The sequence below is a fragment of the Xiphias gladius genome, chromosome 8 (genome assembly GCF_016859285.1).
Source record: "Xiphias gladius isolate SHS-SW01 ecotype Sanya breed wild chromosome 8, ASM1685928v1, whole genome shotgun sequence".
Taxonomy (NCBI): domain Eukaryota; kingdom Metazoa; phylum Chordata; class Actinopteri; order Istiophoriformes; family Xiphiidae; genus Xiphias; species Xiphias gladius.
In genome coordinates, this window is record NC_053407.1 from 16,939,966 (window position 1) to 16,952,810 (window position 12,845).

Genomic DNA, 12,845 nt, shown 5'->3' on the forward strand with positions numbered 1-12,845 from the left:
GTGTCTGGGCATTGAGTTTACAAGCAATGTATTGTCATTCTGTATATAAAGAAAACTGCTTTCTCCCTGTCTCTATATAGGGGCACACAAGCACAAAAGAGGCTTAGAATTCTTCTAAACCACAAATAAAAGTATTTCTTATCACCCTAGTGCTGTGTGAAATATCTGGCATCAAATGATCGAGTTACAGATGAAAAGCAAAACAGAAAATGTCATAAATGGCTAAATAACAAATACTTACATAATATCAGCCTACTGTTTATGAGAAGTTTCTCAGAGAGCAGATGAAAGGAATAGGCTGCTGTTTCTGTCTCCAGAGCCCCACCCCCACCCCCTCCACCCCTACGCCTCCAAAAGAAACATATCTGATGTTTTAGGTTTTGATTAGGTTTTCTGACAAATACCTATGCTGCAGTGGTCTGTGGCTCTCTGGATTTCTCTCTGGGGATTTTTGGGGGTGTTTCACCTGTCAAGGCACAGGAGCCTCCGTGGCTCCTGGACGGATCACACCAACCCGGCTGATGGCTATTGTCGTTTGTCATTTTTGCGCGTGAGAGTGGAGGAATAAAGCAGACTGAAGCAACAGCTGCAGTGGAAACGCGCTCAGTGAGGTCTCCATTGGCGCTCACTGTCAGCTCCGCTCCTAGTTGCAGGTGAGCTATTTTATTTATTTGTTTATTTATTTTTTGTTTATCTGCGTCAAAAACGCTTTAACTCCGACTTCTTCCCTCTTCTCCTTTCTCCTTATTGAGCCATATTGGACCATATTGAGCCAAGTACCTTTAATTAGTTCACTGTTCCACAATATTATTATTACTGGCAGCTTTTCCCCACCTGTGCTGTTTAGTAATGTATTTTATGATATTTCCTAATCTTTTTTTGCCGTTTAAAAAAAAAAAAACCATCGCGGTATGTGTGATCACTTTACATGTTATTGAATATCAGAAAAGCTTTATAATGTGAAGCCTGGTCAGTTTTCTTGAACGCTAATTAAAGCTGCATTTGCCAGGAATCCCTACTGTTTTTTGGATGTGTACACACGTTACGGGAACCTTTTACGCACGGCATCTGCTACTTGTGGCGTGTACCAGACAAAAATTCAGGCGAGCATTAAAAAAAAAAAACGACAAAAAATGTCTTTCTTTTTTCAGTTGAAGTTCCAGGTGGAGATGCAGTTGGAGAAGAAAGACACTGTCTGAGAGCTTCGCTTGTATTTGCGCCTCGCGTCAGTCCCTGACACCGGTGTTCATCATGTTCCACCAGCTGACGGATCAGACGGTGAACGGCAGCTGTCAGGCATCCACCTCAGTGTGCAACAAGAGCGCCGGTGGAGACGCGCTCCAGCTGCCCACCTTCTCCACCGCGGCCAAAGTCAGAGTCATCATCACCTTCACGCTGTGCGCAGTGTCTGCCGTGTGCAACCTGGTTGTCCTGTGGGCTGCCAGCAACGGCGGCAAGCGCAAGTCGCACGTCAGGATCCTCATCATGAACCTGACGGTGGCGGACCTGCTGGTGACTTTCATCGTGATGCCCGTGGACGCGGTGTGGAACATCACGGTGCAGTGGCAGGCGGGAGACGTCGCCTGCAGGCTGCTGATGTTCATGAAACTGGTGGCGATGTACTCCTGCGCTTTTGTGACAGTGGTCATTAGCCTGGACAGACAGTCTGCCATCCTCAATCCTCTGGGCATCAGTGAGGCCAAAAGGAAAAGTAAAATCATGTTGACTGTGGCCTGGACAATGAGTGTGATCCTCTCACTCCCTCAGGTAAGAGGAAACACATTTTGTAGGTTCTGCCACCCTGGGATTTTGCATCAAGTAGGGCCCTTCTCGTCCCTCTACTCTGTACTAATACCTGGCTTCTTCCTACTCACATCACCATTTACTGTCCTCTCATTGTCCAGAAAGCAATGTGAGCGTGTCTTCCTGCTTGCTCAGTTTTGATGAAAAGGGAGATGAAGGTTAATTACTTTTCTTTTAAGACTGCAGAGGGAGTCTTGATGAAACAACATCCAGGTAATCAAGGCAAACGAACCTTGTGTAACATCAGAAATGCAGCTAGCTCACTGAATCTGCAGTGCTGCTTGCACCTTAATAGGTCTAGCCCACGGGTGTGCTGTGACTTTTACGGATGCAGAGCTGAAGGACGACCCCAAACAATAATGACACAGCTGCTCATGTTAATCAAATTGGATTTCTGATCACTAACCCAACTGTCTTTCAGGAGGTTCACAAATATCAGGAATGCTTATCAAGTACCTAATCAGGTTTTAAGATCCACCTTTTTTATAAATCTCAACCTCATCCCAGTAACATCACAGTTACTGGTCGATCTTTTCTAGTCAACTCAACTGGCATTACATTCACGAATGGGAAATAAGGAGAGACTTTGTCCAAAAAAGAGAACAAGAGGACCTCGAAACATACAATACTACCTTTTATTTATTTTTTTATGATACGGTTATTTCAATTCTTACTCAGAATTGGCTGATGGGTTTCCTGCATCACTCAAGTGAAATGCAAGTGTAAGGCTCAGACGTAGGGGCCTTTATAATTTCTTTTACGAGATGAGTGATCAGAAACATCTCTCAGTTTCTCTGCAACAGTAAGCCAGAACACACGGAAAAATCCCAAGATTTACTTAAAAAATCGCTTTACCTTGAATTGCCAAATACCAGACCATTTGAACACTCTCGGGATCACGTTTCTACTTTTTCCAGAGCTTTGATGTGTTGCGTAATTGTTGAGCAGTTGTCTGTCTATTGTAACTCAGTGAGGTTAGGATTGTGACCTCTGCCACTGTTCACTGACTGACAGTGTTTGGCATATGTCATCATTAGCCTCAAGCGCACTGAGTGGAGTAATGAGCAATGTTGCTGATTCCGAGGCACAACATGCGATGTGACCTGATTTAGACTTTTTTTTTTTAACTTTCATCTGACACAGGCTAGATTTAGCCACGAGAGAGTAAACCAAGTTGACTGGGAGATATGAGAGGAGAGGCAATAGCACAGAAATTAGTGGCTCCTGCTTCTCTGCACCTGAAGCCTCTTCTCAGGCAGCAGAGATGGCGGCTGCAAATATTAATAGTATGAAACAAGTGTCTGTATCTGTAAGGTGTTTTTCCAAATACTGCCCATCAGTGATTGCTGCTTTATGAACTGTAGTCCACTAAATGATTATTCATGTCTTTCCTTTTTGACTGATTTATAATGCAAAAGTACAATTAACACCACAGTAGTTTCCAGTCTCCCCATGTGACTGGCTGATTGGCTGATGGGTTTTCTAATGAGTGCCAATATCTCATGATATAGCGCTCTTCCTGCACCTCTACACTCTCACAGCAGGGCTCCACCGACCTCTGAGAAAAATATTTTTCTGCTGAAAAGCTTCTACAAAGGTTCTTTGAAAGGCAGACAGTTACCTCAAAAATCTATTTGCTGTTAATTTTTGAACCTCCGAAAGAATAAACGGGAACAGACCCCTGCACACTGTCTTGCATATAAATTTTATGTTGCAGGCTTTGGCTCCAATATTCATCAGGCAACAATCAGAACAAAATGAATCCCCAGAGCTTTTGATAGAGGTACACACATGACTAAGATTTGTAGACATGGCTTTTAGGTTGTGGCTAAACTGGATTTGAAAAAGACTTTACTGATATGATCCATATTTATCAGCAGAGCTACAGCAGCAAAAGCCATCGTAGATCCAGTAATTTAAGGTTAAAAGCAGAATGTGCCATGTACCAGTGGAAAGCAGGCTCGCTTGCATACTGTTTATTATTTGCTCTTAGACTTGAGTGTTCAGAATAGTAACAACCCTGCAAATAGCAACAGCAGTAAGACGAAGGTTAGGGAAGGATCATGGTTTTGGCAAATAAAACACTGTTAGATTTAAAGCTGCTATAATTAGTATTTTTATATTAGCAATGGATCAAATGATCACGTTATGTGTAATGGGAACGTGGTGAGACTTATCATTCGACTCTGCAGTGCTCCTCAGCTCTAAAGAGTTCTCAGCGTCTTTCGGCTCATTGTTTAGGTTTACCGGCCCGCCGCTTTACTGTTCTGATTCAGTCTCACCGCTCTCATCAGCACTGTTGCTGTGTTCAGCGAAAAAGCTCTTATAGCAAACACAGCACGAGCACCATAAATAAAAAGTAGGATATAGCACAGCAGAGAAGTTGATCCTCAATCTTGGCTACAGGGGAGTGCACACCATCCGGCAAAACAGCTGAACAATCTGTTACTGCACCACCTTGCAAGTTTTGAGACAGACGAGAACATTATTGCTCGCATAACTACCCCAGAGTTGCCAGATCTTGCTTCACGGGGGTATAAACAATGTGAAATGCCTTCAAAGTGGACTGTCTGGTCCACAGTACATCTTCTCTACCAGGTGTGATACAGATGTTGCTGGAGCACCTGACTGCGTATCGGACTCTCACTGCATACCTTTCAGTGTCTCTACTGTGGAAGGTCACAGGACCAAATATCCATTTACACATTTAAGCAGGCTGTGGTCTATAGACAGTGAAGAAATAACTCGGATATACCAACAGATAACACCACTGGTTGTCTGACAAATAAAAGCAGGATTTGGTAGATGTATTCTACAGCTACATTAAAAAAGAAAAAACTTCTCTCTTTAATCAGATAGTTGAGTTAGAAGAATGCAGTCATGACATGAACAGGAGGTTTTATAAGTAAACTCCCATTCAGACTGGATATATTGCTCTAAAGGAGGTGGGGTGATTTTAACATTACTATAAACCGGTGAATTTTTGGGCGAACTCACTTGTCCTTCAGAAATTTATGTCCTGTCTGGAGTGATATCTTTGTGTGAGCAGCTGTTTGTCCTTCTACCTTTTTTTTCTTCTTTTTTGTTTTTTTAATCAACCGAGTGCGAAATTTGACATTTGTGTGAAAATGCAGTTTGTCAAAAATGCTTTTGATAATCTGATAGAGGTAAACTTGCTAACAGCCTATTTGGGAACCAAAAACTTGAAACCATCGACAACCAGTATGACCCCCATAAAAGCCCCTCAAAACTTAATGTAATAGGTACTGGTATTCTCTTTTGAGCCTCTTTTTAGCCTATATTTGTTTACATTTTGGCAAACTGAGTTAGCTTACATTAGTTCCTTTATGTAGACTACCCATGGCTGTACAGACTTTTATGACTTTCAGGATTATGAATATTTATTCTCATTGGACATTGGAGCTGATGATATCGACAGGAGGTGCAAGTCACACTGAATGATATCAATATGTGTTTCACGTCTGTCTTTTAAGATTTGACTGAGTTATGACTAAGAGAAGGAGCACAATTTTTTTTTTTTTTAACTCAAATTCCCCTCATGCACCATCTTTGCCTCACCCTCAACTCTCCCACGTCACCCTGGGAAGGGTTTTGTCTTTCTCTTTTGGCTTTGTCCTGCAGAGAGTCCGTGTCTATTACAGACCATATCCTGTAATGCTGTAATTTCCCAATGGTTACAATGCCACCCAGAAACCATGAGTTAAATTACAGTTAATCTGTAGTGAATATTTCAGTCCTCACCTCCCCCGGTCATGTTAATCCCCTCCAAAGGCTTAAGATATCAAATTCAAATTCAAAGGTGCTATATTGATATGAAAGTTTCAAAAACAATAGTGCTTAAGCTATCTCTATTCCAAGTGTTGCACGTGTATCACAAGTGTCACTGTGAGATTTAACATGGTACAGACAGCTGGAGACCCTCCAGCATCGAACAGCGTCAAACAAGCCAGCTGAAATATTTCCAGCTGTGAATTTGAGTTAAAAATCACACCCCGCAGCCCTCAGTGGAAAAATGAATGAGTTCTGGTTCTCTTCACGCTTTAATGTTAAATATAGTGAAAATGTTTGTAATTATCAAGATCAGTTGCCTAATTAACGAGGAACATCGAGCATCTTACACAATGATGTGGTGGATAAAGATTTCCTGTAGAGTTCAAATAACTGCTTGTTAACCTAAAAGACATGACAATGACACCAATCCTGCTTCTGTAAAGTAGGGAGGGAGCTAATTTTCTAATTACATGTATGTACGTATATGGAAATTATATATACATATACATTACATTGCGGGTGGCTGATTTCTGTAGCCACCAACTGATCCAGTTTCCTTTTCTGTATTTCATGTGATTACAGGAGACATCATTGAACTACAATCCAGAAAATTTAATGTGCAGAGAATGAGTGAACATATTATCACATTATCTAGTAGCGTACGTGACTCAACCTGTTAGTTATTTTAGCTTTAGAGAATGTCTGAATGTCTACACTGTACATATGTCTTCCATATGTACAGTAAATATATCTATATAGATCTATGTTTTGTTGCATGATTTTGTACCTTTTAGTCTTGTGCTTTCACCATTTCTGTATAGAATTTTGTAATCTCAGTTTTTTAAGTGTCCTGTATAAATAAAGTCTAACACTTACAATGACATGTAGATACTGTATACAGAATAACATAATCAGTAATCAGGGGACCATACAATGATTAAAACATACGCAGCAGGATCTGAACTAAATTATTATAGATAATAATATTAGGTAACATGTCTTGTGTTGTGTTGTGAAAAACAAATGAGATAAATAGTTAGAAAATCAATCATCAAGCAAAAGTCAAAAAATTGATAATAACACAATAATACACTTACTATTCTAGAAAGCCATTTTAAAGACTAAAGAGTGAGTGTGAAAGCTCGTTCTTGACCTTGGAAAAAGCAGATTGATTAAAAAGAAATCTTAACTCAAGGTCCACTGATTGGAATTTTCCCTATATATACTACATTTGCCCAACCAACTATGAGTCCTTGCAGAGGGTATTGAGAGGCGGTGTACTTTGTCGTTTAATTTGGATGAATTGTTAACAAAATGATATCAAATGTAAATGCCGTCATGAATTGATTAATTAATTTTTACTCCAAATAACCATCCATCTTTGTATTTGTTGGTTTGATTGTTTGGTTCCTAGTACAGCTGAAGAAGAGAAAAGAAATGTAATGGAAACAAAAATATTCATTATTAATATATTAATTGATATTAATATTTGAAACAGATCTACAATAGATGCTGCCCTATCAACAGATTAAAGACAGGGAAACATAAAGTTTCCAGTAGGAAGCTCTGGCCTGCCCTCCCAGGAGGTCTCAAGGTTGAACTCATGAATGATGAGAGGTGCTGAGTGTACAGCCCCTTAAGGCTTGTTCCTGCCGTAGCTAATTTACATGTAAAATGTCTTCCTTGTACCCTAATCTGACGAGTCTTCCAGGTGTAAACACTTAGCTCTGCCTCAGTTACAGCTCATTGTACACATGCGGAAATCTCAGTCAGGGTCCGACTTGCGCTGTGTAACGGGCAGATGGACATGTCTTTCTTTTACTGCCTAGCTGCCTATTCGAGCAGGAGAAGAGGTAGAGCAACATTTAACTTAGGAGACATATTCCCTTCATGGACAAATGATTTTGAAGGAAATTTAATAAATTTTCCCCACTTAGCTGGCATTCGTCACAGCCAGTGTCTCACAGTCAATCACAAATGCAGTGATACACTCAGGGTTGGGCTGTAGCGGGTAACACTGGCACATGTGTGCTGATCTGCAGCACTCAGCCCTTGGCCTTCTTCCTACAGCTAGAGAGTTACTAGTGTTTTTCTCAGTGTTCGCATCATATCTCTCAGTGACTTATTGAGGGTTTGGCAGTGATTTCCCAGGTTTCGTCTCACTTTTTCGGAACGAAACATTGACCCTGATTGTGAATATGGGGCTGATTGTGTCACACAACAGGTGCTGATGTCCATTTGTTTATTTACAGCTGTAGGCTACTGTACGTGTGTCGAAACTTTGAGACTGTGAGAAATGTGACTCGTATCTATTTTTTAATATTTAAACATGAAACCTGATCCTCAGGATTCCTTGCTGAAAGCTGCTAACGTGATTTGAGCTTGTAATCCATTTTTAAAACTTATCAGTGATGCTTTGATTTATGATCGTCCCCAGGATGTCAGTCAGTGTGCAAGATCTTTATATTCTTGATATTAACATTTTTAGTACATATTATGTAATATTCTTGATATAATTGTGGAACATAAGTACATTCAACAATGCCAAATCATGAATTTGTTCATATTCATAGTTAACTGAATATGAATTTTAGGTCTAAATATGTGATGAGCCAACTGGCTTCTATCCAGTATTATTCTTATACTATTCACATAGGTGTATCTGTGTCTGTTATTCATGGCCTGCCACTATGGAGAAATCATTGCAGGCTAAAATATTTCCAAAGTATTTTACTAGGCTGCAAGCGGAATGATAACACACTCCTAAAGTGGGAATGCAATTATATACTTATTCAACACAAAGTATTCAGTGCTTCACTCACCCCATCTGACCCTTAATGTTGTAACTTGCGACCCAGTGGAGCTGCGATGCGCCAGATACAAACTGCAGCAACATGAACATAATTTAACTGGGCTCCATGTTGGGGTGTGTTGCTATGTCAAGCCTAACTCATGGGATGTACGCCATACATGTATGATGCTGCCTGGTGGTTTAAAAAAGCACATAAGCGATGAATGCTAGATGTTCATCATCTGTTCAGCCGTCATCTTGACTTACAATATTTCAAAGTTTTAACTTTGACCACCTTCTGCACTGTCCTCCCACCTAAATTCATACATTACTATTGTTTAGTACGTTAAAAAGTGGAAGATATACTGTATCTTGATGTATTAAATGCACTGGTAAGTATAGGTAGTGTATATATTTAAAGGAGGAAATCTACTTTTGCATAATAGGGTAATATCTTACTTTTACCCCAATAGTTTAATAATTTACAAGCACTATATAAACATTTAATACATAGTTTATAACACACTATAATGTAGCTGTAAGCAGATATAAGGACATTGTTTATTAACAAACATTGCCTGTCAACAATTATAACTTCTACGAAAAAATATTATATGTCTTTACAACTGTATAACTTATAAGATTTTGATTGTTGCAAAGCAGAGCATCCACTTTTCCAATTTTATTTTCCCTTATGTAGCTTCAGGGTTGGAAAAATCATCTTATTCCACACTCTCTGACTGTATCATATACTATATATTCTGTATCAGCTTCTTCCAATGTTGCATTGAAGCTACAGTATGTGAAGTTTACATTGAATTGAGTATTTAAACCCAAGCTCCAACATTTACAAGGCTGCACCATTCCATCAAATGAAAATATATAGTCTGGAAGCCTTGAGCATCACTTTATCCACCTTTCTTCAGATTGAGAATGACATATTTGTGTCATTCGTTCGTGTTTTTCGAAACTTTGGCCTCTCTCAAACCCACATCCTTAGACACAGACATTTCTGTGAAATCATACTCACATGTTTTATTGCTACATACAGATGCTATACATACATATTTTATTTTATTTTATTTTGACACTTCCCACTACACTGGGTAAGCTCCTTAGTGTTGCTGTCCTTTGAATGTCCACATACAACAAAGTTTATTGTGAGAAGCAAATTGTGGTTATTCAAGGATCCACATAGGATATAATGATATATTTGCTGGAGGAAAAACCAAGTTGTCTTGCTAATAAAGTGGACTTATCCATGCTTTCCTGAGCAGATGTACTGTTCCTGACTTACAGTGGCGCAGCTGTTGTAAAGCTCAGCCTTTGCAGTCCATTTATCTTCACTGTAATATCTGAAGGACTCAAACAAACTGCACTAAATGTCTTGATAAAAAGAAATAGCCGGGAGCAATACTGCTGCTGTCTATTTTCTCAGCTCAGAGGCTGCTAGGTACTCTCAAATTTCAACCCATGATTTAGCCTCAAAGTGTGACTCTCCCTTGAGACTTGAATCTGCGCTCACTTTATATGATAGCATGTCTTTTCATAAAAAAAATATCATAAAACTGATCTGACATTCAGACCCTGCCATAACCATCGTAAATTAGAAACATACAAGCAGTATAGCATGTTTTATTTACGTTTAATGTCTAAGTTTGTGGCCTATTTTTTGAAGTCACGGATTTCATTTATTTGCCCATGTATGTGTTTTCCATAGCAGAGAAGCATGGGAACACATGTAATGACGACATTGTCACAGGAGAACTGTACAATTGTTGACCGAACATCGGGTTTCTGTTGTTTTTTTTAAACTCAATTTCATGAGAATTAAATCAGGCATCAAATTAATTTAATTGCTTTTCAGGAAACCAGGAATTGAGTTTTTCCTTTGGTTCGGGCTTCATTTGTCTACAAGAATTACAATTAGATTGGATTTTACTTCAAAAGAGGATTGAAAGTGTACATAACCCACAGTGAATGCGGTGTTTCAAGAGCCTTGATGTCTCATGGGATTGTCTTTCCTCCAAGACAAATATCGTTTTTATCTTAAACGTACACAGCCAAAGGCTTCCAATGAAAAATATTCCATGACAGTCTTTTTACTTACATTAGAACCTATTTCAGTCAGTTATTATATTTAGACACATTATCAGTTGATAACATGAAACACATTCAAGATTTCAAGTAATGGACAGTCCTAATCCAACTGCCCGTCAAATTACCATGCAGCATTTTGAGCTCTGTTTCTCTTCTGATTTTTATGACTTGTTTCTTTACAGTTAATATTTGTCAATCACAGAAAAAACAGATCCAATGTGAGGCAACAGTCACAAACAGCTATAACTGCTCTACATAAAATTAATAATTGGTCTGTGAAAGGCTGCATGTACAATAAGCTTGTTCTTTACAGGCTCAGGCCTGGATATTATTGGTCTAATAATAAAGGTGACTGTGCAGATGTATAGGAGAAATTAGAATACCTCATAAGATGCACTTGGAACAGAAAATAAGAAATGACAAAAAGAAGAAAAAGCTTTTTATAGAGGATGAAAAAGTAGAGGAAATTACAATAGTGTTTTCATGATTGATTCGTGTTTCAGTATCTGCACATTGTTGTGGAAGATTTTCTACAAAAGACTATGAACACAATTAAACACCCAAAACACTGATAGGGTCAAAGTGAAATATATTGTAAGTTACAATATAGGAGACAAACAAACCTTATCGCAAGAATTCAATAATGTTCATGCGCTGCCAATGCACGGCTTATTTCCATTTATGGTAAGGCCACAGGCTGCTCCATATGTATGTATCCTCCCCCTGGGAGAAACCTTGAAACTTCTATAGGAACATCACCAAAAGTGAATAAATGATAAACCAACTTTTCCCCTTGCAAAATGTAATACTTTTATTTCATGAATAATATGAAAAATTATAGAGCAGTTGTGGGTGCTATTATTCCTGTCTCCATCTACAGTGTTACACTCACGCTATATTGATAATATTACAGTAGAGCAGTTTCTGCATTAGCCCAGCTGTTCCTCTTACTGCCCCATCAGATCGGATGACAAATTAATAATCAGATTATGATTAAAGGACAAAAAATTTCTGCACCTGTAGAACCTCACTCCAAGCTCCTTTGAGTGCCTCCCTTTCTCCTTGTCTGATCCAAGAAGGCTTTAAGTGACTGGCACGTGTCATGATGGCAAACCTCATTCATTGAGTCACGGGCTGGAGCATGGAGGAGCGGTGACTCGAGACACCCAGTCTGTCTGTCTAACTGATTTAGATTTATTGCTAAGCAGAACTATTCTTTATCTTTTCATGTAGATGTTTATATTTCACAATGTGACCATCACAGTCCCCGAGAACTTCACCCAGTGCACCACCCACGGAAGTTTTGTCCAGCACTGGCAGGAGACCCTCTACAACATGTTCACCTTCGTGTGCCTCTTCCTCCTGCCTTTGGTCATCATGATCTTCTGTTACACACGAATCCTCATTGAGATATCCAGCCGCATGGCTAGGAGTAACTGTAAGTCTCACGTTTTCTACACCATCTGCAGTAAAAATGATGTTTTCTGAGACACAAGGAGTTTTGCGTGACACCGATAGTGTTTTCTTCTGTTCTAGTGGTGTCTAGACATGTCCATCTCCGCCGCTCTCACAACAACATCCCTAAAGCTCGGATGAGGACTCTTAAGATGAGCATCGTCATTGTGACATCATTCATCATCTGCTGGACCCCGTACTACCTGCTAGGCCTGTGGTATTGGTTGTTTCCTGAAAAAATGGAGGAGATGGTTTCCCATTCACTGACTCATATGCTGTTTATCTTTGGCCTCTTCAACGCCTGTCTAGACCCCATAACTTATGGTCTGTTCACCATTCATCTTCACCAGGGTCTGAAGCGATGCTGCCGAAGTTCAAACACACGGTCTGAATTAGAAAACAACACTTGCCTTATACACATGACTCACCTGTCGTCTCACAGGCAGATTGCCTCAGGTTGCCCCAACACAGACATAGAGGAGAAGAGTGACAAAAACAGCAAGAAGGGTGATCCAAGGCCAGTCCTCCCAGTGAGCAAGATATAATAGTGTAAAGAAAAAAGGAATCTTTGCTTTTAATTCAGTGCTGAGCTTAGACTTTTACCAGAGGGGACATCTAGTTCAGTGATTTTACTTTGAAATGCCGAATCTCCATAAAAATTCAGGGTCTTTTGTCAAACGAATCTGTTCATTTTTGTTCAGTTGATATAATCAATGCTTTGTTATAGCTCAGCCCTGGTCTGTCCGTCCCACACATCATCTGATCTGTCACACATGGTATTTTAGATGCCTCTGATCAGATTTTGACAAAACACATCAGAGTGATACATGTTGTTGCTCTTCTGCAGCATTTACAAAATCACCATGACTGGCTGAAGGGCAACGCTGCACATCACACAGAATGT

General features: G+C 39.6%; 1 protein-coding gene across 1 annotated transcript; it reads left to right on the forward strand.

Moving 5' to 3' along the window:
• Window positions 1-1,239: 1,239 nt before the first annotated feature.
• gnrhr4 (gonadotropin releasing hormone receptor 4) lies at window positions 1,240-12,486 on the forward strand. Its single transcript, XM_040133183.1, has 3 exons — window positions 1,240-1,767; window positions 11,720-11,924; window positions 12,023-12,486. Exons 1-3 carry the CDS (start codon window positions 1,252-1,254, stop codon window positions 12,484-12,486), a joined length of 1,185 nt encoding a protein of 394 aa, XP_039989117.1. The 5' UTR covers window positions 1,240-1,251.
• Window positions 12,487-12,845: the final 359 nt, after the last annotated feature.

What these genes read in the sequence shown, in the direction of transcription:
- gnrhr4 (XM_040133183.1), top strand. Translation starts at nt 1,252, where the DNA reads ATGTTCCACCAGCTGACGGATCAGACGGTGAACGGCAGCTGTCAGGCA. An exon ending in TGATCCTCTCACTCCCTCAG is followed by an intron (nt 1,768 to 11,719) that starts GTAAGAGGAAAC and finishes CTTTTCATGTAG; the next exon opens with ATGTTTATATTTCACAATGT. An exon ending in CCGCATGGCTAGGAGTAACT is followed by an intron (nt 11,925 to 12,022) that starts GTAAGTCTCACG and finishes CTTCTGTTCTAG; the next exon opens with TGGTGTCTAGACATGTCCAT.